Source organism: Sorex fumeus, unplaced genomic scaffold (assembly GCF_029834395.1).
Source record: "Sorex fumeus unplaced genomic scaffold, SorFum_2.1 ptg000063l, whole genome shotgun sequence".
Classification (NCBI taxonomy): Eukaryota; Metazoa; Chordata; class Mammalia; order Eulipotyphla; family Soricidae; genus Sorex; species Sorex fumeus.
Window position 1 is genome coordinate 7,339,467 of NW_026606120.1, and position 27,078 is coordinate 7,366,544.

A 27,078-nucleotide genomic window follows, 5' to 3' on the forward strand; every position below is an offset into this window, starting at 1 on the left:
GATGCACAGGGGTTACGACTGGCTCTGCACTCAGGAATCACTCCTGGTGGTGCTCAGGGGACCATATGGAATGTTGGGAATCGAACCTGGGTTGGCCGCTTGCAAGGCAAATGCCCTACCCGCTATGCTATCCTCCAGCCCCCGGCTTCCAGATTCTTATCGAGATACTTGGGAGGGGGGCTAGAGAAACAGTACAGTGGGGAGGGCGCTTGCCTTACACACAGCTGACCAGGGTTCAATCCCCAGCATTCCATATGGTACCCTGAGCACTTCCAGGAATAATTCCTGCAGTGTGCAGAGTGTAGAGCCAGGAGTAACCCCTGAGCACTGCCAGGTGTGGCCCAAAACACACAAAAAAATTAAAAAATTTTAAAAAAGACACATAGGAGAGAAGATAATGTGTTCTCGTGAAAAGAGCTGGCTCTAGGGACAGACCCCAGATGTCGTGCAGCTCTGGGCAAGTCTCCTCCCCGCTCCTGACCTCACCTGTGAAATTAGCTTCATCAGGTCCTGGTGAGGATGAAATTAGGAAAGCATGGTGACGTGATATTCTGAAAACTCAAAGGGAAAGAAATGTTAAGGCTGACCCTTGTGTCCCGATGGCAGTTCGAGAGCAAGAAGCCCGAAGAAGTGATAGTACAGAGGGGAGGATGTTTGCCTTGCATGTCACCAACCCAGGTTGGATCCCTGGCACCCCATATGGTCGCTCGAGCACTGCAGGAGTAATTCCTGAGCGCAGAACCAGGAGTAATCCCTGAGGACAGTGTGTGTGGTCCAAAAACCAGAAGGAAAGAGAAAAAGAGAGAGAACGGAAGAAAGGAAGGAAGGTGGGGGGTGGGGGTGAGTGGGGTGGTGGTGGTGTGGAAAGAGTTAAAGTGTTTTCCACTGAGGAGAAAAAGGGAATAAAAAGGTATGACACAGGTGTGACACAGCAGTAGCTTAGCAAATACTAACCACTGTTAGCTGACAAGCAGGCCATGCTTTGGAGTAAGCAACTGAGTTTGAGTCCCACACACTCAGGAAACAACAGTCTAAGTTATTTAGTCAGGAAGTCCTGGCACTGCTGGACGTCTGGGGGACAGAAATTCCCACAGCAAATGGGCTGGCTAGGAACAACTCGAATTCCTTTGCTCTGGGACCAGCGGGGGGGCTTCCTGAGTTCGGGGGAGTGGCTTGGGAGGAAGGAGCAGAGGGGCCTCAGGGATGGGATGTTGGCAGTGGCGCAATGACACAAAAGGCAGATGAAGCTATAATACAGTAAATCAATTATACGTCAATAAAAAATTATTATTTTTTTGGGCCACACCTGGCAAAGCTCAGGGCTCTGCATTCAGGGATGACTTCTGGTGGTGCTCAGGGGACCCTAGGGGATCGCTGAGAATTGAAGCCGGGATGGCTGCATGCAAGACAAACACCTTCCCCGGCCCGAATTTTTGAAAACCGGTCCTGTGTCTACTGTAGCCCAGCCAGGAGGACTGCAGAATCATCACAGAAACCAGCTGCTGAAATTGAATATTTATTCCAAATGAGCAGAATGGTTGGGAAACAACAGCTCACCGGGAGAGCACTTGCTCGACAGGACATGAGAAGAAGCCGATTTATGGGACAGCGGGGGCGGCCCTGGCAGTCTGAGGTTACCGCCAGGAGCACGTGGACACGGCCACAACGTGTAGCACTGACAGAGAGTGATGGGAAGACAATGACGAGGACAATGACAGGAAAAAAGGGGAACATCAACATTCACTTCCGGACAGAGTGCTGAAGACTTTGGTAGCAAAATTGATGCGATTCTTAAAACGGGAATCTGCAACAGTACCTCTTCAGATTCAAAAGCTAAAAAAGACAGAGAGGAGGCAGGTCCCCTGACTCAGAAGAGCTGTCGCCTGTCGCCGAGACTCCGCCAGCTTCTGCTTTGGGGCCAGGCCGGGGCCCTGAGGCCGCAGGGCATGAGATCACGATGGTGCTCGCCAGGCTCATCCTTGGCTACTGCTCCTCGGGGCCACCCAGGCTGCCCTTCTGCACTTCCAGTTCCTCTGCGCTTACCATCGACGGGTCGATGGCTGCGTATTTGGTTCCGTGGAATTGTAGTAAATGTATCTGCAGAAAGGCAGCACCACCAGGGCAAATGTCATGCCTCGGAAACCACGGAGTGAAGGCACCAGAGAAAGACTTAGAGAACGGGCAAGTCACTGTGCGAGTGCCCCTGCAGATGCCCCAGGAGAGAGAAGAACTTGCCCAGTCCCTCGCCATCTACCCATCCCCCTGCTGTTCGGGGTGAGGGTCCCCCCTGGCCTCGGCTGTCTTAACACCCTCACATGGGACCATTTCTCTATTCAGGGTGCTTAGACCCACAGCCACTGCTCATGACGGGGTCAAGGGATGGGACAGGGAGCTCTTGGGGCTTCTTGCCAAAGGCCAAGGCAATTGTTTCTCACACCATTTTCCAATATTCATGACCCAGAGGATAAAGAGGCTGTCTCTGGGAGCTGGGAATATGTATGTCTTGAAAGGCTGGCACACAAGCTCTGCTTTGCATGCGGGAGGCTGGGGTTTGAGTCATGGCACTGCAATACCCCAGGAAGGGCTGGCCTACAGCACTGCCAGTTAAAAAAAAAACCCCAAAACACAAAAAAGACTGTGTGTGTGTGTGTGTGTGTGTGTGTGTGATGCATTAGAATTAGTTAAAGAAGTCATTCATGGGCTCTGACTGACCTCACCAACAGGATAGGGGTCAAGGTCCTTCGCAGCTACTGGGGTGTGGTTACCTGCCGCTGTGCAGTTCTGGGGTGTCTCCAATAAATCTGAAGTCTCAAAAACTGATCACTGTGTTTTTTGCTTTTTAATTTTTGGGTGGGATTTTGGGGTTACCCCTGGCTGTGCTCTGGCCTTCCTCCTAGCTCTGAGCTCAGGGATCATCCTGGCAATGCTTGGGGAACCATATGGGGTGACAGGGATTGAACCAGGGTTCACCTTATGCAAGTGGTGCCTGTTGTCCTGTCACTCCAGCTCCAGAAACAATCACAGTAAACACTTATCAAGCCAATGTTTCACTTGGACAGAAAATTCTACAGCTTTCTTACTCTCTGATTTTCCCATAACAACCTATACAATAATCTGTTTCCAATCCCAGAAGGTGTTCCCCCCCGTGCCCCCCCTTTAAGGGTCTGCAGGCCCGAGCTTGAACTTACCTGCACGTACAGGTTCACCTCCGCGCTCCTGCACAGGTATGGGAAGTTGCCCCCCGTCTTCAGGTGTGCCCTCCGAGCGTTAGGGTACAGCTTGTACATCTCTTCCTTAGCTTCTGTGGACAGCGCGCTCTGGTCAAACACCTGTGGAGAACACACAAGGCAAGGGGAGGCCTCCTGCCACTCTCCCAGGGTCCTTTCACAGTAGGCCAAGTGTCCCCCCCAAAGCCACCATTCTAGTGAACCCCTGTGTACTGGTCAGCTCCAACGCCAACCTACAACATTAGCTATAGGTTTAAAAAAAATTGGGGCCTGAGGTGGGGGTTTGAGCTACTCCTGGCAGTGCTCAGGGGAAAATGTAGTGACAGGGATGAAACTGGGGTTGGTCACTTGGAAGGCAAGAGCCCCAATCCCTGCACTTTCTCTCTGGCTCCCAGATACATATGTATATGTATGTATGTATATATATATATATATATGTGTGTGTGTGTGTGTGTGTGTGTGTATATATATAATTGCTGTCAAATATCTATAATTTCCTTTTTCTTTTCTTCTGTTTGTGGCCCCCAAACAAATAAACAAATGAAAGTTCAAATAGGGCTGGAGAGACACTCTAGGGGCTAAGGCACTTTCCCTGCAGGTGGACAGGCCAGGTTGGTCCCTGGCTTAGGGCAGGCCTGAGCAGCATAACATCCTCGGACCCACGGTGCAATTGGCCAAGACAGACCAATCTGGAAGTACCCCCCTCTATAAAACAAACAAACAAACAAACAAAAAACACTAAACTAAACACAACACAAAACCCAAGCAAACAAAGAAAGAGAAAGCTTACATCCATAATAGTTACAGGGATGTCCCGAATTTTATGAGGCTCCACGTAAGAATTCTGACAGTTCAGGGTAAGTCTTGATGCTAATTCACTCTGACCCAAACTTTCCAACTGCAGGAGGAGACAGGAAAAGTGTCAAAATTGATTTGGGTTTGCACAATGACATTCAACCCACTGATTTTATATATGCCAGTCCTGCTAGCTCAGACTCACTTGGGAGAGTAGAAAAGGGAAAGTACAGTAAAAACACAGGTTCCCAGGGCAAGAACAACACCAGTGCACAGGCTCCAGAGGGCACTCGCCTTGCAGGCACCCGAACTGGGTTTGATCCCCAGCATCCCACATGGTTTCCTGACCCCACCAGGAGTGAGCTCTGAGTGCTATCAGGAGGAAGTCCTGAGCACTGCCAGGTCTGACCCCACCCCCAACCCCCAAAACACAAAACCCAGGTTCCCAGCACAAGGTTTTGAAATTTAGAGCTCTAAAAACTCTGCCAGTTGGTTTTGATGGGTAGCTATCTGGGGAAGCCAGCCCCGTACCAGCCATTTGTCTGTCGGGACACATTCAAGTGAATGTGGGATACCGCTGACCAGCGCCGCTAACACATCCACAGTAGGGCAGAGAGGAATGTTCCCAGCACACGCATCCCTGGCCCAAAGGCATGACCCACACTCACCCTGTCCACCATGAAGTCAATGGCATTAGCCATCATAGGGTCCACGGGGCCAGATGCAAAGTTTCCAAGAACTATTTTTTTAAGCATAAATGATGGCATGAGCCAGAAGCTGTGGAACAAAGAATTGATCAGTTACATGTCCAATACTACATACGAAAGGCAGATCATACATTCAACAATGAAGTTTTATTACCTCAGGACTTGGGATCTTGATATAAAAAGACCTCCATTCTTCCTTCAGAAAGCTAGTTCCGAAGTACCTAATTTTTCTGTACACTTTTCCAAGTTCCCGAAATGTTAAGAATGAACATGATTTAACTTTTATTTGATCATTAGGAATAATTTTACACTATATTTCATATTTTGATAATGCCAAGATTTCCCCCCTCCTAATTAGAACTTATTTCCAATTGTTAAACAATTTCCTTTGGAAAATAAACACTTAAGAAATAAGCCTTCGGGGCCAGAGATAGTACAGAGGGTAAGGTGCTTGCTTTGTCTGTGGCCAACGGGTTCAACCTCTGGTATCCCATACAGTCCCCTGGGCACTGCTCGGCTCCAAAACAAAACTAAACAAAGCATGAGCCCTCATAGGGGCCAGAGAGATAGTACAGGGTCGGGGGATTATCTTGCATGTGGCTGACCCAGGTTTATTCCGGCATCCCACATGGTCCCCCGAATTCTGCCAGGAGTGATCCCTGAGCACAGAGTCAGGAGAAAGCCCTGAGCACTGCTCACCTGCTGAGCTCTCTCGGGCTCTACTTTTCTAGTTCTCATGCCCACAACAACTCCTCCTCCTCCTCTTCTGGCTTCTTGGGCCACAAACAGTAGTGCTCAGGGCTTACTCCTGACTCTACACTCAGGAGTTACTCCTGGCAGGATCAAAGGACCATATGGGACGCTGGAGCTTGAACCTGGGCCAGCTGTGTGCAGGGCAAGTGCCCTCCCCATTGTACTGTGTCTCCGTCCCAACTTTCCCTTCTTATTTTTAAAGGAAACAACAGTTTTTCTGTTTTGAGGCCACACCTGGCAGTGCTCAAGGCGGTGCTTGGAGGCCCATGTGGGATGACAGATATTGAATGCAGGTCAATCTCGTGGAAGGCAAATGCCCTCCCCACAGTGTTATCGCTCAGATCCCATCAACCTTCTCTTCTAAAGACCAAGGTTGGCCTTGTGAGTGGTGGCCCTTGTGTCTGTTCCCCAGTGTAGGAATCCCAGCCCCGCCTGTGTGCGCTCTCAGATTCAGAAAGTAGCTCAAGGGCAGAGTACATGGCCATCGGCAGAGTGCAGGAGTAAGCCCAGAGCATGGCTCGATGTGGTCCCAAAACCAAAACCAAAAAACCAAAAACCAAACAGACACAATGGGTCAAGAAAGATAGTCCCCATGCTGACCCTGGAGCAGAGCCAGGAGTAAGCCCCAAGAGCCACTGGGTGTGGCAAAAAAACCCAAATCAATTAATTAAACAGTTGGTAGCATATAAAAGTGCAGCTGAGGGAAAGATGAGCTAGACTGAGACAGACACAGGGACTGAGGGTCCAGGCGTTTGGGAGAGCAGATATCCAAACCAAGCTGTGACACTGAAAACAAGACCCAAACTCCAATGACCAAACATCAAAATGGGCCTGTCCAGGTGGCAGGCTGGGCATGGGGTGTGAGTGGGGAGCCCCGAATCCTGGTGAGGGAAGATACTGGTGGGAGATTGGTGCTGAAACGTTGTATGTCTAAAACCCAACTATAACTTTGTAAATCATAGTGCTTTAAAAAAAAAGTTTTTAAAAATTAAGAATGAAATTAAAATACAGTAGATTGCTGTGTATTAATCTTTATAATTCAATGTTCTTAAATTCACTATTCATTATATACGTGTGTGTGTGTGTGTGTGTGTGTGTGTGTGTGTGTGTGTATGTTGGGGGTCATACCCAGTGGTGCCCAGCACTTACTCCTTGCTCTGTATTTAGGAATTACTCCTGATGGTGCTTAGGGGACCATCTGGGGTATTGGGGATAGAATCCAGGCTGGCTACATGCAAGGCAAATGCCCTACCCGCTGTGCTATTGTTTCAGCCCTTGATACAGCTTTTTAAATGTTTCTGGTACTATCTCAGCAGACTTGGCATTTACACAGAAATCTCTCAGACACGTCAGCTACAAATAGCTTAAGTCCACATGATGTATTAAGGCTCAATGATCACGTTTCCTGGTCTTGAATGTTGTTTTGATTGTGAGAAGCCAGGACTGCCTCGCTCCTGGCGGTGATCAGATCATCAGGGTGCCAAGGCTGGAACCCAGGTTGGCCTTGTGCAAGGCTAGCATTCTACCTGCTGAGCCAACACTCCGGCCCCTCTGTTTCTCACAGGGTGGGACTGAAGACACAGCGGAGCGAATCTCCCCATCTCTACTGCACGCAAACCCCCCAATCAACATTCTCAAACCCCATGAAGCAAAACTGCTGAAGACTGGCTGAAGGTCTCTGGTCTCACCTGTTCGCGGTCCAGGTCTGGTTGAAGATGGAGGTATCGCTGAAAGAGTTGCACAGGATGAGGGAATGGACTCTGGGAGATTTGTGAGTATATTCTGCAAATTTCTGGGCCAAAAAGCCTCCCAAAGATGCCCCAAAAAGATGAACCTAATTGCAAACAAATGTAAGAGGTGCTGAAGCAATGATCATTCCTTGTTTAATAATTAATCATCACGGGGCTGGACGATAGTACAGTGGGTAGGGCGTTTGTCTTAGTCCAGTCGGAAATACAAGGCTAAACACACAAAACATCAGTCAAGAAATAAAATTAAATGTTCAACTGTCTTGGTAATAACACAATGATGTTAACAATTTAATATGATATTTCCATGACAACAAACCAACGCGTTATATATTTTTATTTTACATACTAATTTTTTGATGGGGGGGGGCCTATACCTGGCGGTGCTCAGGGGTGACTCATGGCTCTACACTCAGAAATTATGCCTAGGGCCAGAGTGATAGTACAGTGGGTAGGGCATTTGCCTTGCACGCTGCCAACCTGGGTTTGATCCCTGGCATCCCATATGGTCCCCTGAGCACCACCAGGCGTGATTCCTAAGTGCAGAGCCAGGAGTAACCCCTGAGCATTGCTGGTGTGACCCCCAAAATTAAAAAAAAATTTAAAAAATTTATTATCACAAGTGTTGTTTTTTGAGTATCATGTCACCACTAGAGACTAGCTAAGCTGAACTTTATCTACTACAGTTAGAAATGTCAAAAACCCACACTTCACTGCAGCTTAGCTACCCTGTCAAGCAGAACAACTGCACACAAATTATACCACATTAAAAAATATGACTCAGGGGCGAGAGAGATAGCACGGCAGGGAGGGCGGTTGACTTGCACACTGCTGACCGAAGTTCAAGCCCCAACACCACATATGGTCCCCAAGCACTGCCAGGAGTGATCCCTGAGCACTGCCGGGTGCGGTGCCAAGTTAAAAACTATTTAATTAAAAATTAATTTTAAATGAGATTCATATTTTATTCGGAAAAAAAAAACACTGTTTAAGAAACTCTGATCTACCACTTTCACTCCCAGATATCTACCGAAGTGAATCACATAAAGACTTGAACAAGAAGGTTTATTATCAGCATTATTTGTAACAGCCGGACAGTGGAAACAATTCAGACATGCAGAACTGATGGACAGATGATCATACAATTGGCTATTGCTTATCAATAGAAGAAAAAGAAGTGCTGATCCCAGATGAGGCTTGTAAACAATATATGACAAAAGCTGGTCACCAGAGGACTACTCCATAAAATAGAAAGTGGATAGGTTACCTGGGTGAGGGGAAGAGAGACATTGGGAGGAAAAACTCCTAAGATAGTTTTTTCTGGGAGTTCATTTAGAAAAATGTTCTAAAATTAGTCAGGGATGTAGCTCAGCAATAGAGGACTTGCCTGGCCTGGGTGAGGCAAATGCCACTTATCTGGGTTCAACCCCTGGCAACACACCCTCAGAAAAGTTTCTTGAAAAAATTAATTTTGTGGCATTCATGCAAAATTCAATCAGCCTAATCAGTGGCTGAATAAATAGCAGTACTCCTACATAAAAATTTTTTTAAAAATTAATTTTATTATTATTTGGTTTTTGGACCACACCCAGTGGTGCTCAGGGCTTACTCTTGGCTCTGAGCTCAGAGATCACTCCTAGTGGTGTTTGTGGAAACATACGGGGTGGTGGGGACCAAATGTGGGTCAGATACACGCAAGACAAGCGCCCTACCCACTGTACTACTGTTCTGGTCTTCAAAAAGTTTCTAGAGTTGACTCTACCATGTGATGATGGTATGTTACTGAGAATATATCAGAAACCATTAAATTATATACTCTATAAGGCTAAATTGTGAGGGGTATGATTGTATCTCACAGAAGACATTATTAAAGCAAAATGCCACAAGAGCTTTCTAATGTAACTCTTGCAGCAAAGTCAATGGGTGGCCAGAGAGGACAGGGACTAAGGCACTTGCCTCGTATCCTGTCAACCCCACTTCCAATCCCTGGTTCCACATACGGTCCCCCTGAGTACCACCAGGGGACACTCCTGAGCACAGAGCAGAAATAGCAGAAATAGCCACTAAGAACCACTGGATGTGGCCAAACAAATAAATAAATATAAGCTGAAAATGTAGCTCAGAGGCAGAGTGCTTGCCTTGCATGAGCAGCCCTGGGTTTGACACCTGATGGGGCGGGGGAAGGGAAGAAAGGGGGGGGAGGGAAGGGCGAGAGAAAGAGAGAGAAAGAGAAAGACAGAGGGACAGAGAGACAGAGAAAGGTGGGGGAAGAAATGCAAGAAATTAGTTTCAGGGTACTCACTTTATCCAATTGTAAATGGTCTAAAAGTTTTCTGAATCCATCACAGAATTCAAGATGGTCCCAATAAACTGGATACTGCAACTGAAATTTCAATTTTAGAATTCATTAAAAAAATTTAAAGGTAAATTGTAACTCACATATCAGAAATATTTATGATTCACATAATAGTAGTTCTCAATTGCTCAAGCTCTGCTTTTGATAAAAAAAAAATGTAAAAATAAACTCTTGATTGTCTCCTAACTTCATAAATCCACATTCTGCATAACAGACCAACTGAAAAAGAATTAAAAGGCACACTCCAGTAGTGTTATAGGAACAATTTAATTTTTAATTCACCCCATTTCCCCTTCAAAATAGTTAAGACAATTTGAGATCAAGGATGAACAGAGCAGAACCTAACTAAGAAAACAAGTTTCCCTTAAATTCAATTCCAGGACTCAGGAATGAATCCCAGAAGACAGCAGCTTGCTGGAGATTTCTCCAGACCCTATGTGGGGCCAATTTCACTGGGGAATCTCATATGGAGCAGGTGTCCTCTCTCCGCCTACTCCAAATTAACCCCTGGCAGTCACAAACTTCCAAAAGAAAAGTCCAGGTACGCGGGACAGGGACTGAAGACTCCAGGCCACATGGCCACATGTCCCTCCCTGTATCCCTACCCCTTCGGGGTCCTGGCTGTCATACCCACAAACTACCTCTGGGTTCCACTTAAGCACATCAACGGTCTTGATCCCGAGACTCACAAATGAACCTCGGAACAGATTAGCTTGCTGCAGAGATATCTCCAGACCTCAACCATTTACAACCTTAGAATTCTAGGAGCACATGGCCGCTTTCGCGGCTGCGTGACACCTCATGATATCCATAACAAGCAATAGAAAATAATTTATCTAGCATCTACCTGTAGCAGGCAGGCTTGAGTGATGGTGGGAAAAATCAAAATAATGGTGGTGGGAAGGTGTAATGGTGGTGGGATAGGTGTTGAAATATTGAATGTAATCAATTAAAGTGAACAACCTAATAAAATAAAATTTTAAAATTAAAAAAAAAATACATCCAATTCCACCCAGAGTTAATGGCTTAAGAGAACTAGAAATAAAATCTTTTCTAAGGAGGGGCTGGAGAGATAGTGCATGAGGGAAATGCTCTCCTTGCATGCAGTTGAATCCCCATCTGGCACCCAGGACTGCACAGGGTCTCCCACTAAGCACTACCTGGGAGCTATCTCTGGGCCAGGAGTAAGCTCTGAGTGCCATTGGGTACCGTTCAAATTAGCCTCCCCCCACAATTCATTCTAAGGAGAGATCCTCTTCTTCCCTCCCTCCAACTCTCTTATTTTTGGGTCACATCTGACAGTGCTCAGGGATTACTCCTGGCTCTGCAATCAGGAATTACTCCTGGCAGTGCTCAGGGGACCATATAGGGTGCTGGAGATTGAATCAGGGTAGATCACATGCAAGACAAACTCTTTACCCACTGCACAGTCTCTCCGGCCCCAAGATCCTCCCTTTACTACCATTTTTAAAGGAGGTATTCAATAAAATTGTGACTGGGTCATTTTGATTTTTTTTTTTCACCTTTCCAAGAATGCCCGAGATGCCTGGGGACCCTTCCGGGTGATTTGAACAGTGGTTCAACACTTGGGGCTGAGGAGATGGTGTTGCTTGGCCCCTGCAGTGCTGGGGATAACCCAGACTTTGGACAGTTCTGAGGGCCCCTAGGGCTGCACCCAGTAATGCTTGGGACCATGTGGGGCCGGGGAGCAACCGCTGGGTCAGTGGCACGCAAGGCACACACACTAACCTCTATGTTATCTTTCTGGCCCCTCTGTCTGATTTCCTGTCTGTATTTGTGATCCCAAAGGTGGGATGCTTAATCTACAACAGTCTGGACATCGGTGTTAACTAAGATGAGAAGAAATAATCATGGGCCACTCATTTGTCTCTGGGGACTCAGGCTTGTCACCAAAGTATCCCCCCTCTGAGGCTGGGAAGATGGCTTGGAAGGCTGGGATACACGCCCTGCATGCAGGAGGCCTGAGTTCAACCTCTGGCACTGCACAGCCCCCCAGCACGGCTGAGTGAGGGAAGCCCCTCACCTCTGAGCACTGTGCCGGGTGCCGGGGCTGGCGGGGAGAGCACCCTGGGGTGGGCCCACTCTTAAGACAACACAGCTACCAACAGGTTTATCTGAAGCACTTAGATTCATCCTGCTGTTACAGTCATCGGACTGGATTCTGAAATGTAGAGGGGACTTTCAAGTCTGTTGTAATCCTACTGATTTGGGGAAGTCTCAGCTCGGCAATGTCAGGCGCTGACTTCCAGGCACCAGTATGCAAAAATCCCTCCAAACCCCCTGAACCACTATCCTGGCCCCTAATATGTCACTTTGAATCTTAAAGTTCCATTTGTAGATTCCATTTCATAATTCTGAGACAGGGTGGAGACAGGCTCTCCTAAACAGGAAATCTGAGAATCTGTGTCAGCTAACAGATAGGAGGTGGACTTTATAAAGTCTTTAGCTTTATTTTTTTTTTAATTTTGTTTTGGGGGTCACACCCGGCCATGCTCAGAGCTTACTCCTGGCTCTGCACTCAGGAATTACTCCTGGCAGTACTCAGGGGATCATATGGGATTCTGGGAATCAAACTCAGGTCAGTTGCATGCAAGGCAAGCACCCTACCTGCTGTACTATCACTCCAGCCCTAGGAAGCCTTTAATTTAAAAATACTGTGCCAGGTCTTAGAAAGAGTTCAAGGCGCTCAAGCGCAGGCTTTGCTCGTAGGAAGCCCAGGTTCCATACCCAGCACAGCATGGATACCCCAGAGCACCTCTGGGTTAGGTGCCAAAACATAAAAACAACCCTCCTTCAAGTCCCCCCTTCCTGAAACATCTTCCATTCAAGACTATTTTCACCAGAGAAATTTTTATGCAATCCTGGGTCTGCAGGTATATGAAATAAGCATACAAATCAAACATCCTGTAACAATTCAAATTTATTTTAAAGTAAATTTGTTATGACCCCCATATCCAGTTACATGACAGGGCTGAGACCCACAGTTTATGTTCTAAGAAGCTTTCAAAGAAACGGTACAGTGGGGAGGGAGACTGTACTGCATGCCACTGACTTCATTCAATGCCCAGTACCACATAGGGTCCCTTGAACACTGCCAGGAGTGATGGCTGAGCAAGAAGCACAGGGTCTCACTGAGTATGGGCAGTCACAGTCAGGTATGCCTCCTCCACCCCCCCCCCCCAAAAGTATGTTCTAGAGAGGTGATAAAATTAGATGCGACTCAATACACAGAACTGACTCCAAGTCAAACAGGGAACTACAGAAACATGTGGGTTGTGGCTGTCTTTTGTCACTGAAGTTTTGCAAAATGTTGCCATGGGGAGGAGCTGTGCTAAGTGTGTCAAAGCCATGTCTCTTGAAGTCCTTCCTCACAACTGCATGTGAGTCTAGAATCAAACTTAACTGGGAAAAGAATTGTGCCTCTTCACTGCTAGATTATCAGTAAATACCTAACAAGCTTGAAACTTCTCCACGGGTTGAGGTACCTGGTGGTCAAACTCCCACCCCCTTTGTTTCTGTCACTGCTGCAATGACCAGGAGGTCCACACCTAGTTGTGAAGCTAGTACACTTGGTGGCCCTGACCACGGGGTGGCATATTTCGGTCTGGCACTTGGAGACACGTGGCCGTGGTGCTCAGGAGAGTCTGTGTAGTGTGGCGGGGATCATTCCACAGACATGTGAGCACTCTGTCCTGGAGCCTCTTTCCCTCCTGGGCTGATCATTAGTGGCCCTGGAGAGACAATGCCATTCTCAAGGCGGGGTGAGGTCTGGGCTGAGGTCTGCTCCCATCTGCTCTTCTGGCCTCTGTGAGTGAGCAGAGGTTCCTGGAAACCTAGAACAGAGGCTCAATGAGCCCTCTGAGGAATTTTGTTTTGTTTTGTTTTTTTGTTAGTTTGTTTTTGGGCCACACCTGGAGATGCTCAGGTGTACTCCTGGCTCTATGCTCAGAAAATATTCCTGGCAGTGCTCGGGGAGCCATATGGGTGGGGTGCCAAGGATCAAGCCAGGGTCTGATGATTGCATGGCAAGGGCTTTATCCGCTATGCAAACTCTCCAGCCTCATCTTCTGAGGAATTCCACGAAGAAAAAGGTGGAGGAGGCAACAGGAAGTGTCGGCAATGAGTTCCCAAGAAAGAGGGCAGGAGGAAGAGGAACTGAATTTGGCTTATGTGGGCCCTACTTGCTGGTAAGAGATTTGTCCTTTTTTTTTTTTTGGAGATTTGTCCTTGAGGCAGGAAATAAAATCAGCAATAAGAGGAGTACTCTGATGGAGAGTAGCATTTCCATGTCCATATTCTATGCCCCTAAAACAGCTGCCAGCTCCAAGGCCAAAGACACCAAATTTCTAGGGACATTAGGAGACCAAGGCCAGAAAGTCACTCACAAGCATGGTGCCTTCCCTAGTGACACCTTCCTTCTGCGGGAGAAGCGAGAAAGACCACGCCACACTGAATTTTGAGAAACTCAGTGATAAAGTAAAAATCAGAAACGAAAAGAAAAAAACAAAAACAAAACCAAAAAAACCCTCCTTGACCAAACACAAAGGACCTCGGAGCTTGCCCTCACCTGTACTGTAAGGGGGTTTTCCCAAGCATTAAGGGTCTTAGGGCTCGCCTTTACCTCCACCGTAAGGGTTTTCCACAGGAGGCAGCTTAGTTCCTTGGACCTGAGTGGGCCCCTCTGTGTGCTGGGAACGCCCCCTCAGTGCCTCAGAAGCAGGGCTGCAGAAACGAGGTGGCTGAGCGCTCTCCCCCTGCTGCTGACAGGTGTGGCCTTGCAGCTGCACACAGAGACGAAGCTTCCTGCCTTTGCTTTGGACCTGAGCTGAGTCCCGGGAGAGAAGCATGATAAATGCAGAGGCACACTCGGGCACTGTGCCATGCTCACACACCACCTTCCTCCAAAGGCTTCCATTCACATTTGCATTTCTGGGGGAGGGAGCACCCAAGCTCAGGAGGTCTGGAGACCCCATGACAATTTCTGGCCAACCAGCTCATTGATTCAGCAGAATAGCTCATGGATGAGAAGCTGCAAAGGCCTGCAAGTATTGGGCAAACCTGGGCCCCACCTGGCAGTACCTACAAGACCAAATGGTACCAGGAATCAGACCTGAGTCAGGGAGCAGGTGCGGCTTGACTTCTAGGTGTTCCACTATCTCCCATCCCCCATTTCACATTTTTGTTTGGGGGCCATACCCAGTGGTACTCAGGAATCACTCCTGGAGAGCATGGGGGACCACACGGGGATCAAACCCAGGCTGGCTGCATACAGGGCATGTGTACTTGCCTCTGTACTATCTCTCCAGCCTCTCAATTCACATTTTTTAAAGGGAAACTTCTAACCTCAGTGAAAGGCTAGAAGTTTCTATGCTCCAGCACAGTCGTTCAGAAGCAAAAGCATAGAAACAAAAGCTGTGGGCCTGGGCATGGCCGCTGACTTGGCCGTACTTACAGCAATGACCCGGTAACCCCATCCAGTCAAAGTCAGAATCTGCTGGAAGAACACATCTGCGGTTCCGCTGACTGGAGGCAGGAATATGAGCGGGCACCGGATGTTTCTGGGGCCTGCGTCGTAGAGTGACCATATCTTACTGTCGTCGTCATCCACAATAATCTGGGGTAAAGGTTTAGGGGAAGAAACAGCATATAGATCTGGCTTCACAACACACTGCTTTACACCGTGATTCCGCTGACAATTCTCACCAAACTGCCTTCTGCGGTCAACACAGACCAGTGTGTACGATGAGTCTTTCTTCAGTGCGGAGAAAACGTTCCACAGAGCCACTTTCTACCAAAGAATGCCTTGTTATTAGTTGAAATGTTTCCTCCCCATTCATCAATAGATGAAGTTGGTCTTGTTTGCCCATAGCCAGATTTGGTCTCTCTCTGGGACCTTCCTTCTTCCACGCATGTGTGTGTGCATGTATCTATGTGTATGCATATGTATGTTCACATCTGTATGAGTGTATGTGAATGTCTGTGTACAGTATCTACATGTATACTCATGCACTTGTGTATCTGTAATATGCATTTATCTGTATCTGGATACGTGGATCAGTGTATGTGTATGCATTTGCACATGTGTGCACCCTGGGTATGTGCACCCTGGGTATACATACCCTATGCATGAATGTATGTATATGTTACCTGTGTGTGTGTGTATATATGAACTTGTATATGTGTGCATGTGTGTGTATGTATGCTGGTGTATGTGTATGTATGCTGGTGTGTGTGTGTGTGTGTGTGTGTGTGTGTGTGTGTACAGGCTGGCTGAGACAATAGGATCAGAATGGAAGAAGGAGGAAGTCAGGACTTGAAGCTCTCAGCAGACACTGAGTAGACAGTACCACTCGGGTGATGCTTCAAAACCTGACAAAGACCAATGGCAAGACTGAGGCCAGAGGCAGAGAGATGCACTGTCCCAAACTGCTCAGTCAGGGGTGGGGGACTGCATGGGAGAACATGGGCTTTGTTGGGTCATGGAAGGAGGGGGAGGAGATGAGCATTCATCAGCTGCCCTGCAGCCTAGGCTCAGTGTGGAGTCAGCTCTTGGGAGTTCGGTGTTAGTTTGTCGTATCTCACTCTATGATGGTTGCATTGTAGTTTCTGTGGACTTGTGGTGATATCAGGAAAAGTACATTAACCGCTTGAGCTTATTTAATTCATTTGTTAAGTGTGCTCAGGGCTTCATATGTACATTGTGAACTAGAAGCCCGGGTTCGATTCCTATACCACATGGTCCTCTGAGCACTGCTGAGTGAGGGGGATTAGAACCTGGGTCAATGTGTAAGATTATGTGCAAGGCAAATATGCTACCAGCTATACTATCTCCCGGGCCCCTGTGTGGCCTTTGGCCGATGCAAATCAGTACTTGTCTTACGTGTACATTAAAAAGTTCAGGGCCTGCAGGTGCTATTTTCTGAGAGTACCTGCTGGTGTCACTGAGGGAGGCACCAGGGCACAGATGTCACTGGGATCCTAGAACAGATGTGGTGCAGGGACTACCAATTTCCTCTCGACTTCCCCAGGCTATGCATGCTCCTGTATTGCCCTTTGTATTTTGCTACTCACAGTTTTGTATTTCCTGTTTCTTTTTGGTTATGAATATGACACCCTCCCCCCAAATTTCATAATGACCTTTCACAGTTCATACAGTATACACTAATCTTATAAAATCCCAGAGTAATCAAAATAGTATTTTCTAAATAGTTAAAACTTGCTTACCATTTCCATTTTTTGGTTTGTTTCTGGCCACGCCTAGCAGTGCTCAGGGCTTACTCCTGGTGGGACTCAGGAGACCACATGTGCTGCTGGGCACTGGACCCATGCCAGCAGCGTGCAAGGCAAGAACCCCTAAATGCTATGCAATCTCTCTAGTCCCACTTCCACAGTGACAATTTTGTCAGAGTTTCTTTAGGAGACACACTAAATATCTGATAATTTAAAACCCAACACTGGGCCAGAGAGATAGCCCAATGAGCTGGAGTTCATGCTTTGTGAACTAGAAGCCCGGGTTTGATTCCTATACCATGTGGTCCTCTGAGCACTGCTGAGTGAGGACCAAAAGAGAAAAGGAAAGGGGTGGGGGAAAATTTTATCGGGGTGCTTCCTATAGCTAAGCACCTCCAGGAGGTCCCATAAACACAGAGTTCAGAATAGCCCCTGAGCACCAATGGGTGTACCCCTCACTGCAAACAAAACAAAACAAAACAAAAAACCAAAAAACCCCCAAGCAATTAAGATCCAGCAAACTTCGGCAAACCTACGATGACTAGGTAGCTCAGGCTAATGGGACCACAGACATGGATGAAACTGCTCCCCTTAATCGCCTCTCAGAATCTGTACATAAATGGAGGTGTTGAGGTTTGCTCACTCCCCACATGCCACACGGGCAAATGCGTCAGGGAATCTCACATGGTCTAGGTTGGCAGGGTGGGCAGGCACGGGGTCCCAGGAACCAGCACAGGGCTACAGCTTCCTGGGTAGCATGAAATAAAGCGGGGCGATTTTTGGTAAGCAGCCAGATTAATTTTCAAGTTAATTTTATTCTTTTTCCAGAGGGCAGGTGGCCCCAACTGGTGTTTCTCAGGGCTTACTCCAAATTCAACACACAGAGATCACTCCTGGTGGAGTTCTGGGAACCATATGGGATTCCAGGGACTGAATCTGCTATACTACCTCTCCGGTTTCTAACAGCAAATGTCTTAAACCACTGCACATTTATACTTCTGAATAAACACCAAGACTCTAGGCTAACTGGAAGAGCCCCAATCATTTAGGATTACTGTAGACAATCCAGACAGATCAGGTTCCCAAGATGACTACAGCAATGAATCATGTGACCCAGGGTAAAACTTTAATCCGGGGCACAGATAAACACTGTGGCATAGACTCTGTGCACTTACTTCATAGCTGCTATTGCTCCATACATGCCACTGATCTACAGAGAGCAAGTCAGACGTTCCTGCTTGCTCAGAAATGTAAAGCAAAGGTAAAGTGAGTATCATTAAGCTCACTTTGACCTCGAATGCATCTCAAAAGCCCATTACACTGGTGACAGGTGACAGGGAGAGGTGAACTTTCAAGTTCAGCGCCCCAAAGTCCTGACACTGGCAGTAGCTTTTACTCGCCCACACTAAGGCAGACACATCTAGATTACACACAAAACAGTACTGGATTTTGCAAAGAAGAGGTGTAGGAAAAGTCATACATACCTTTTTAAGGGGAACTGTACTTCTAAACCAGTTATAATCAGGAGAGACTTTAATCTCTCCCATGATGAGGTGAAATGGAGGTTAACCCTGAAATAAAAGCAGGCGATGTTTCATGCCAAGAATTCAGGTTTACATCAAAACTAAACATACAGTCTGGAGCGAGAGCACAGAGGGTAGGGCGTTTGCCTTGTACATGGCTGACCTGGGTTCGATTCCTCCGTCCCTCTCGGAGAGCCTGGCAAGCTAATGAGAGTATCCTGCCCGTACTTAAGCTCCCTGTAAGAGCCTGGTAATCCTGGTAAGCTTCCCGTGGCGTATTCAATATGCCAAAAACAGTAACAACAAGTCTCACAATGGAGACGTTACTGGTGCCCACTCAAGCAAATCGATGCAAAATGGGAGGACAGTGCTACAGTGCTACAGTCTGGTCTAGTTATAGCGATATTTATAAAAGAGTAATGTCAAGGAAATTGGTTATTTTACCTTGTGGGTATACAGATTTAAATTCCAGAAAGCAATTTGCTATATCCTCACACTGCAGAGGAACATACGGCCTATGAGGTATTTACTCCACCCCCGCAAAATTCTTCCTGGAGAGAAATCTGATCTCTAACCCTGACATGACTTACCCAAGGTCCATGGCTTCTGCAGAGAGAGGGCCAGAGACAGGCCAATGTTTTCTTTTCTTTTCTTTTCCTTTTTGGTTTTTGTGCCACATCTGGAAATGCTCAGGACTTAGACCTGGTTCTGCACTCAGGGATCAGTTCTGGCAAGGTTCAGGGGACCATATGGGGTTCCAGTGATCAAACTCGGGTCGGCTGCATGCAAGGTAAATGCCCTGCCTGCTGTATTATCACTCCAGCCCAGGACAATGTTTTCGAATTCCATGATGCCCTATTCACAGGATCCCAAACCACAATGCCATCACCTGTCTCTGAATCACACTTCAAGAGCCTATTCTTAAGAAACCTTTGTTGAATATGGGGTGCTGGGATTGAACCCAGGTCAACCAAGTGCAAGGCAGGTGTCTTCCCTATTGTACTATCGCTCCAGGCCCTCAAGAACCTATTCTAATCAAGATTAAATTCTGTCTGACAGAATTTTGGTTTCTTTCCCACTTTCAATCTTCTTATTAGGACCCTAAAACACAGTTTTGCCCAAATGTTATAGACCAACACGCAGCTGCCCAACTCTGGACCACTGGTGACTTGGGTCCATCAATCACAGCTGTGGCCTCTGGCCCTGCTTTTCAGTCCCCGAGCCTTGTGGTCTTGTGTGACAGAATGTGAAGGCATGGTCCTCACTATATGCCCCCAGAAGATATTGCAGGCACTGTACTAGCAACTAACAAAACTTGTGCCGTCAGGGGAAAAAAAAAAAATGTGTGGGTTTCTGTTTTGCGATTGGCCATTTCTAGCTTTCATCAAATTGGAAAAAGTCACAGCTCATTTCCGACTCATTTTCCTCTCTATGACTGTTTCACCACACCTAGACTCGGGCATGGCACACAGCGGGTACCATGTGTGTAGATTACACAAATCATTGTGTTCAAGGCCAGCGTAGTAGCCCCACTGACCCAGGGGGGGATGGACCATGGCTGCCCCTTTCACTCAGGCCTTTATTCTGTCATAACAGGAACCTGAAATGATAGTTCTCTGTTGCAGATTCTACTGCTAAAGGAGGAACTTCTAATCCCAGCTGAAAAGATTCAGGACTGCTCTGTGCGAGGCTTCTAGTCCCATTCAGGACTTCCTATTAGGTCTGGGATGCAGGGCAGACTCCAGGGCACCCCTCTCGGGCTGGCTTGGTGCTGCACGGCCCCTGGACTGCAGGCATGGGGATTCTAGACTCGACCTACTAAACACTCTTCCTGGGGATGAGGAAAGAGCACAGCAGGAAGGGCGCTTGCCTGCACATGGCTGACCTGGGTTCAATCCCCAGCATCCCCTTGCTGTCCCCCAAGCACCAGCAGGAATAACTCCTGAGCGCAGAGGGAGGGTAAACCCTGAGTACTACCTAAAAACAAAGAAACAAAAGAACACTCTTCCTCAGCCTTCCTGATATATCTCACAGGCCATAAGCACTCAGCAGCACCCAGTTACCTCTAACTTTCCGAAACTCCAAGGAAATGGTAATTAAACTTGCTCCACACAGTGGTATTATTAGAAATGTTTGCTAAAAACCTAATGCTCTTAAGTAACACAGACGCAAAAAAAAAAAAAAATACCTCTCAGTCTAGCTGAAAATCAGTGTGCAGAGACATGACTTATAAATATTGAGATAAAGTTAATTCTTTGAACATCCATTTTCTCTTAAATATTAACAAGTTTAATAAAAAGTCATTTTAAACCTTACAAGTACTTTTTTCTAAATTAGTTATTTTTCATTGAAAGCAACGAGCACAAATAGCTCCTCCTGGAATTTTTTTTTTTTTACCTGAACAGACTTAAATTATTCCCATATAACTGAAATACTTTCTATTGGACTCATTTTCTAGGTTTGCATTTTCACAGGAAATTTTTCTACACGAGGAAATAGCATGAACTAGTTTTAGCAAGTAACATTTCAATAGGTATATAAAACACCCTAATGAAGTAAAGCCAGGAAGTTGTTGCTGGATTTTGCAATCTTGTGATAAAGTCACCGCTTTGGAATCATTTGCGAAGTATAAACCATACAAACCAACACTGCCACCCAAATCCACTTCACACACTCTCAGGCCCATCCACTTTTTCCCAAACAGGAAGTCGAAAGAAGTTCCTTACCAGAGTCCTCCGTAAGATCTACAACTACCTCAGCCCAGCAGTGCAACATTTTATAACAAATCTAGTTGGATGGAGACATTCCACCGAGCGCAGGAATTCTTTGCAGAGACAAGTGGCTTGACACTTGTGCTGCTCTGGCAGTACATGAAAGGTGAGGTCTGGAGCAAATGCTGCAGCTGACCAACTGACTGCTATGTGGAAAAAAGGTTCACTGCTGCACGGAAGAAGCAGCTGGGCACCCTATGAAAGGGAAGTTTGTTTTCCCAGCCCTTTCTCAGTTCCCAAAGGCAACTTAGACTCCTCCAGATCACAAGAGAAACTTTCAATGGATGGCAAAGGTTCACAGCGATTGTGACCCAACTGGTCAGTAATAAGAAAGAAGGAAGATGGACCATGAGCTCAACATCGATTTCTCTCTCCCCACTCAGTTCCTCACAAAGACAAAAGCATCTACTAAAGCTGGTTTGTATATCATCCTGAGCTGGGTGATCTGGGGTGACTCCCTACAGTGCTCAGAAGCAAACCTAGAGTTCCCACATGCAAAACCTGCTCTCCAGTCCTTCAAGCGCTTCACAAATGTTTAAATCGTAAAACCAGCCTCACTGGTCAGAGGCTTCTCTTGATCTAGCTCGATTATCTGTAGCTGACCTCCATGTGGACAGTCTTTGATATTAATACTAGGGATGACAAAATATTAGAATCGGAGAGCCTCGAAGTGAAGCAACTGGCTTTGTAATGCAAGTCATTGTATGTCGCCAAACGAGAATGTAGTTTTTGTTTTGACTTTCGGCTCCGAACACCTGGCAGTGCTCAGGGAGGCCCGTATATGGAGTCAGGGATTGAACCCTGGTCAGGGACAGGCGAGGCAAGTGCCTAACCCCTGTACCATCTCACGGGGCCCCCATCCTTATCCTTTTTATAGATCCCTTCGGGGAGAGATGTGTCCCTCTTTTGTTCTGGAATTGACTTTAAACCTCCTAGGAGGAATAACCACCCACGGGCACGTTCCACCGTGACAGCTCGTCTGGGGGCTGATGTGGAATAAAAGCTTTTGCGCTGAATCGATAGTACAGTGGGGAGGGCGTTTGTCTTGCACATTGTGTGGTTCGATCTCGGACATCCCATCTGGTCCCCTGAGCCTGCCAGGGGTGACCCCTGAGTGAAGAGTCAGGAGGAAGCCGTGGGCACCGCTGGATGTGGCCTCCCAAATCAAAGATGTAAAACAAAATAATATAGAAAAAAAAGTTTGGGGGGAACTTGAAGCGGCTCGTGGGTCTGTAGAAGCATTGTCCCGACAGGAGCTGGAGCACTGTGGACCGAGACAAATCAGCCGCACCACCTCGCAACTTACGAGCCCCGGGGAGACGCTAGGGTCCCCCCTTACTCAAGTCTCACACTCGGCAATGACAGTGACATCTGTGGCGTGCAGGCTCGGGAGTCCTTCCAAGCCCACGACACGCACGTTCCCGGGTGGCTGCTGTCCAGGCCCCCCCCCCGTCTCCCCCCGCCCCCGGCGCCCGTCCCACGCGTGACCACGAGCAGGTCCCCTTGAACTCACACTCGACCCCACTCGGGAGACACACGCTCACGGGGACACGCGGTCACGTGCACGGTCACATGGCCCGGCCGCTCGGGTCCACACGCACGGTCGCCCCGCACAGCCCCGCACAGCCCCGCCCCTGCCGCGGCCGACCCCGCGTCCTCTACCTTCCGCCCCTCCCGAGGAAGCTCCGGTCTCGAACTCGGCCGCGCGAGGGGCGGCGGGCGGGCGGGCGGGCCGGCGGCGACCGGGGCGGGCGCGGGGCGGCGGGGACGCTCGGGAGCGGGGCGCGGCAGGCGCGGGCGCGCGGCCGACACCGGGGCCGCAGCTCTCGGTCGGCCCGCCTCGCGCTTCCGGGTTCCCGGAGGCGTGGCCACGCCCCGAGGAAGGGGCGGGGCTGCGGGGCTCGGGCGGTCGCCAAGGCGACGGGGCGGCGTGCGGGCGGCTGGAGGGACCTGCGCCCGGGCAGCCTCCCGCCTGGCGTCTGCAGCCTGGCGGCCCGAGTCGCCCCAGAATCAGCTCGGGGCCACCTGTCTGGCGAGGGCGAGCGATGGGAGTGCACGGAGGGGGCGCCTGCCTCTGCACCCTTTGAGTGTCAGCTTGCTTGCTTGCTTGCTTTTTTTGCTCTTTTGGGTCACACCCGGGGATGCTCAGGGGTTACTCCTGGTTCTGCACTCAGGAATTACTCCTGGCGGTGATTGGGGGACCCTATGGGTTACTGGGAATCGAACCTGGGTCAGCCGCGTGCAAGGCAAACGCCCTACCCGCTGTGCTGTCCCTCCAGCCCCGAGTACCAGGTTTCCGATGAGCGTGGCTCCACTGTTTTCTGGCAAAATGTTTTTGTTTTGAAGTTTCTTTGGCCACACTCCGAGATGCTCAGGGGTAATTACTCCTGGCTCTGCACTCAGGAATCACTCCTGGCAGTGCTGGGAGTGGAGGGGGGGCGACGCTGGGGATAGAACCCAGGTCTGCTGCACACAAGGCAAACATCCTCCCCTCCCTGCTTTCGATGCTCTGGCAAGATTTTAACTCTCTGCTGAATCCCCAACGCCCCCCGGTTGCCCTCTGCCTTGCTGCCTGACCCCCTCTGCTCTTCCCGTTTCAAAATTTGTGCTGACTTTTCCGGAAGCTGCTCCCACGGTTTCCTTCCTCGCTTTCGCTAAAGGGGTAGAGGATGTTCCGGTATTTGTGATCATTATTCTCAGGCAAGATGCTGCAAAGGTCATGACTCCTTTTCAGTTAATTATTTGCAGGTTGAATAACGTATATCTCCTTGTTTGAAGTGTGTGTGTGTGTGTGTGTGTGTGTGTGTGTGTGTGTGTGTGTGAGTGTAGGCTGGTGGGAGTGGCTTTGGGCCACACCTGGCAGTGCTCAGGGATCACTCTTGGTGGGGTTCGGAGGATCTTATGTGATGCTGAAGACCGAATCCAAGTCAGTCTACAGCTAACCCCCCTACTATCTCTCTGGCCTTTGAAGATTTTCATGATCTTACTACAAGGTCCTCTTGAATGTGACTCTCTCTGATTTTGAGGAAAACTTGTACCTGAAAAGGAGGAAAGGAGGAGGAAGGGAACGAAGGAGGAAACGAGGGCCAGGCTGGTTGATGATCATTTGCAATTTATTCCAATCTCTTCTCGATTCTTCTTCCGATTCTCCTCGCTTCTCCTCTCCCTGCCCACACCCATAGTCTGAGTTATATCCCCAAATCATGAGGGGTTGGGTAGCAGTTACACATAGGTGTGGTCGTACAATCAACAGATGTGAAGTCCTTCCCTCAGGAGGAGTTTTTTCTAGGACAAATTCTCATCCAGCAAGATGACCTGCATAAGGGCGAAATACCATCTAGGGGTGCATTTCTCCTTTCTTTAGTCCAATATCATTTAAACATTCATCTTAAGTCTATTTCTTAATAATGTTAGTCATTTTGTATGGACACCATAAGAGATACATTAAGCTTATAGGATTGCTCTCCTGGGGATCTCACTAGTGATCTCAGACTACAGTGTTCAGGCCAGATTAGTCTTTCCTTACCCTAGCAGGGTCCTAATCCAGTTGTTACTCTTTGGATCATGACAGAATTTGTCCATGACTATGATTTTTTTTAATATATCTTTTTTCATGACCATACTCTTAACATATAGTTAAGTATTATGGTGTTTGGCTTGGCCCATTTCAATGCCTGAGTAGCTCATAGCTTGCCCTGGGTTCATCCAGTCCCTCATTGGGACCCTGCTTTTGAAGTGCTAGGAACTAAGATCAACTGAGGCTTAAGTTGAGAAATCAAATGCCCAGGACTGAATATTATTTGGAGTCAGTTAACGCCCAAGTTACGAAAGAATAGCATTAACTGTCTTCCTGTGTCTATACAAAAAGGACATTGTTCTAAAGTAACTATTCTAAGGATATGAGGAGAGGAGAAAAACAGTATTTCACTTACAAATACAAATCCAGAGTCCTTAAAAGAATCTGACCTTAAAAGTCAACAGAGTCTGATTAGGGGATAAAGGTGATTGACAGGTTGGGGAAGCAGAGCACAGAGAAGAGGTAACAGATAAACACAGAGGAATGGGAGTGCCTTGGGAGTACTGTGATGGGTGTAACCCAATAAACCTAGCTCCCTGTGGCAAGGGAGAAAGGACATACCAATATTAAAACTAAAATGTTTAAAGCTATATTCCAATAAACACAGAGGAATGCGAGTGTCTCCGGAGCATTGTGATGGGTGTAACCCAATAAACCCAAGCTCCCTGCGGCCAGGGAGAAAAGGCAAACCACTGCTGAGCCTAAAATGTTTAGAGCTATATTCCAACAAAAGCTGGGGATTTCAGTCATGAAACTTGCATACCCGAATTTTCAGCAGATTAAATCTTGGTGAGGTCCATCCTGAGATGGTGGAGTCAGGTCAGGGGTATGGCAGTGATTTTGGATTGTGGGAGCAAGCGGTTCCCAGGGGCTCTGCTTGGGTGGGCACCAGGCTGACATGCCCCCCCCCCGTCCAATTTACCCTGGTCTGTTTAGCCATGCGCAGGTCAGAGATTAACTGTGGCTTTTGATCTCTTCAAGATTTAATGTTTATGGGTCTCTGAAGCAAGGCCAACAAATGAGTTTGTATAACTGAGCCAGAGGCGGTTTGTGGGCATGACTCCCACATACTTACCTTTTGGCCATTTACTTTCTTAGGAAGCTTGTTTCTGAGTTGCTGGGGTCTGGTAAGAGGCCCAGCAGCAATTTGGGGGTATCAGGAAGGCTGAAGACACCATCAGGCTGCTGATGCACTCACCCTGCAGGTTGAGCTGCTGACAGCACTGTACCCTCTCCAAAGGGAGATTTTTAACTGCAGAGTTCTCTCCTCAAATCTTTGGAATAAGACAATTGGCAAATCACTAATTGAATGTAAAATCCCTTGTGGGCACTCATTGCTTTATACACGTCCTTCCAATTGGGCTGGGAGCTTTATTAGAGCAAAGGGAATTCAACAAGTGCCTTAGCACATGACTTGGCTTTGCTAGGTACTAAATGTGCATTGAATGGATTAGTGAGTGCTTAACTAGGTTTAGCCACATGTATTCCTAGGCCATTTTTCTTTTATTTTTTTTCTCCTCTTTTTTTTTCTTTTTTGGGTGACAACTCAGTAACGCTCAGAAGTTACTTCTGGCTCCACACTCAGGAATTATTCCTGGTAGTGCTTGGGGACCATATGGGGTGCCGGATATTGAACCCGTTTTTTGGCTGTGTGCAAAACAAGCACCCCACCCACTGTACTATCTCTGACCCCACCTAGAACTTTATTTCTAGACCTGACATTTCACTTTCGCAACAGCTCTAGTGAGACCTAGCCTCTTATTTTGTTTGATAAGAGTAATTTTAAGGGACTAAAGAGATATTACAGTGGGTAGGGTGTTTGCCTTGCTTGAGGCCTACCACGGTTCTATCCCCAGCATTCTATATGGTCCCCAGAGCACCCCCATGAGTGATTCCTGAGTGCAGAGTCAGGAGTAACCCCTGAGCATTGCCAGGTGTGGCCCCTCAAAAAATAATCAAAAAAGAAGTTTTAACTTGACTTTTGATAACAATTTTACTATGTAACTATGTCATTACATTTGTACTTTTTTTTGGTGGGGGGTGGGGGCGCTTCTAGGCAGTGCTTAAGAGCAGCTCCCAGCAAGTTAGTTCAATGCTAGGACTCAGGATGTATTGCTCCTTGGGCTCCTGAGATGTGCTGGGGGTGGGGGCCCGCGGGGGCCCTCCAAGGCTGTACCTGATAGTGCTAGGAGGCTTCCAGGACCACCCAGTGGTGCTGGAGCCTGCAGGGCTAGAAATGGAACCAGGTCTGTGTGCTCTGACTCCTAAAATATATGTCTACTTTTATTTCAGTACCCAAGAAAAAAACCCGATAATGAATGTTTAGTTTCCCCCGGTCTTTGGACCCTCAGTTGTTCACATACCAAGCAC

General features: G+C 47.8%; 1 protein-coding gene across 3 annotated transcripts; it reads right to left on the minus strand.

The window, feature by feature from the left end:
• Window positions 1–1,506: 1,506 nt before the first annotated feature.
• On the minus strand, window positions 1,507–22,900 carry SPG21 (SPG21 abhydrolase domain containing, maspardin). Of its 3 annotated transcripts, none has more exons than XM_056127480.1 (9): window positions 22,794–22,900; window positions 18,322–18,408; window positions 15,060–15,221; window positions 9,533–9,613; window positions 7,171–7,316; window positions 4,691–4,799; window positions 4,018–4,125; window positions 3,189–3,329; window positions 1,507–2,097 (listed from the first exon to the last, which is right to left on the minus strand). In XM_056127480.1, exons 2-9 carry the CDS (start codon window positions 18,382–18,384, stop codon window positions 1,984–1,986), a joined length of 924 nt encoding a protein of 307 aa, XP_055983455.1. In that variant the 5' UTR covers window positions 18,385–18,408; window positions 22,794–22,900; the 3' UTR covers window positions 1,507–1,983. The 3 variants fall into 3 exon arrangements, with proteins under 3 accessions (XP_055983455.1, XP_055983456.1, XP_055983457.1); XM_056127481.1 differs by lacking the exon at window positions 22,794–22,900 and adding an exon at window positions 22,676–22,694; XM_056127482.1 differs by lacking the exon at window positions 22,794–22,900 and adding an exon at window positions 21,087–21,105.
• Between the last annotated feature and the right edge of the window lie 4,178 nt (window positions 22,901–27,078).

Coding starts and splice junctions, on each gene's coding strand:
- SPG21 (XM_056127480.1), bottom strand. CDS start 18,384: ATGGGAGAGATTAAAGTCTCTCCTGATTATAACTGGTTTAGAAGTACA. Junction 7,317..9,532: donor ACCATTTACAATTGGATAAA/GTGAGTACCCTG, acceptor GTTTGCAATTAG/GTTCATCTTTTTGGGGCATC. Junction 4,800..7,170: donor CAGACCTGGACCGCGAACAG/GTGAGACCAGAG, acceptor TTTGTTCCACAG/CTTCTGGCTCATGCCATCAT.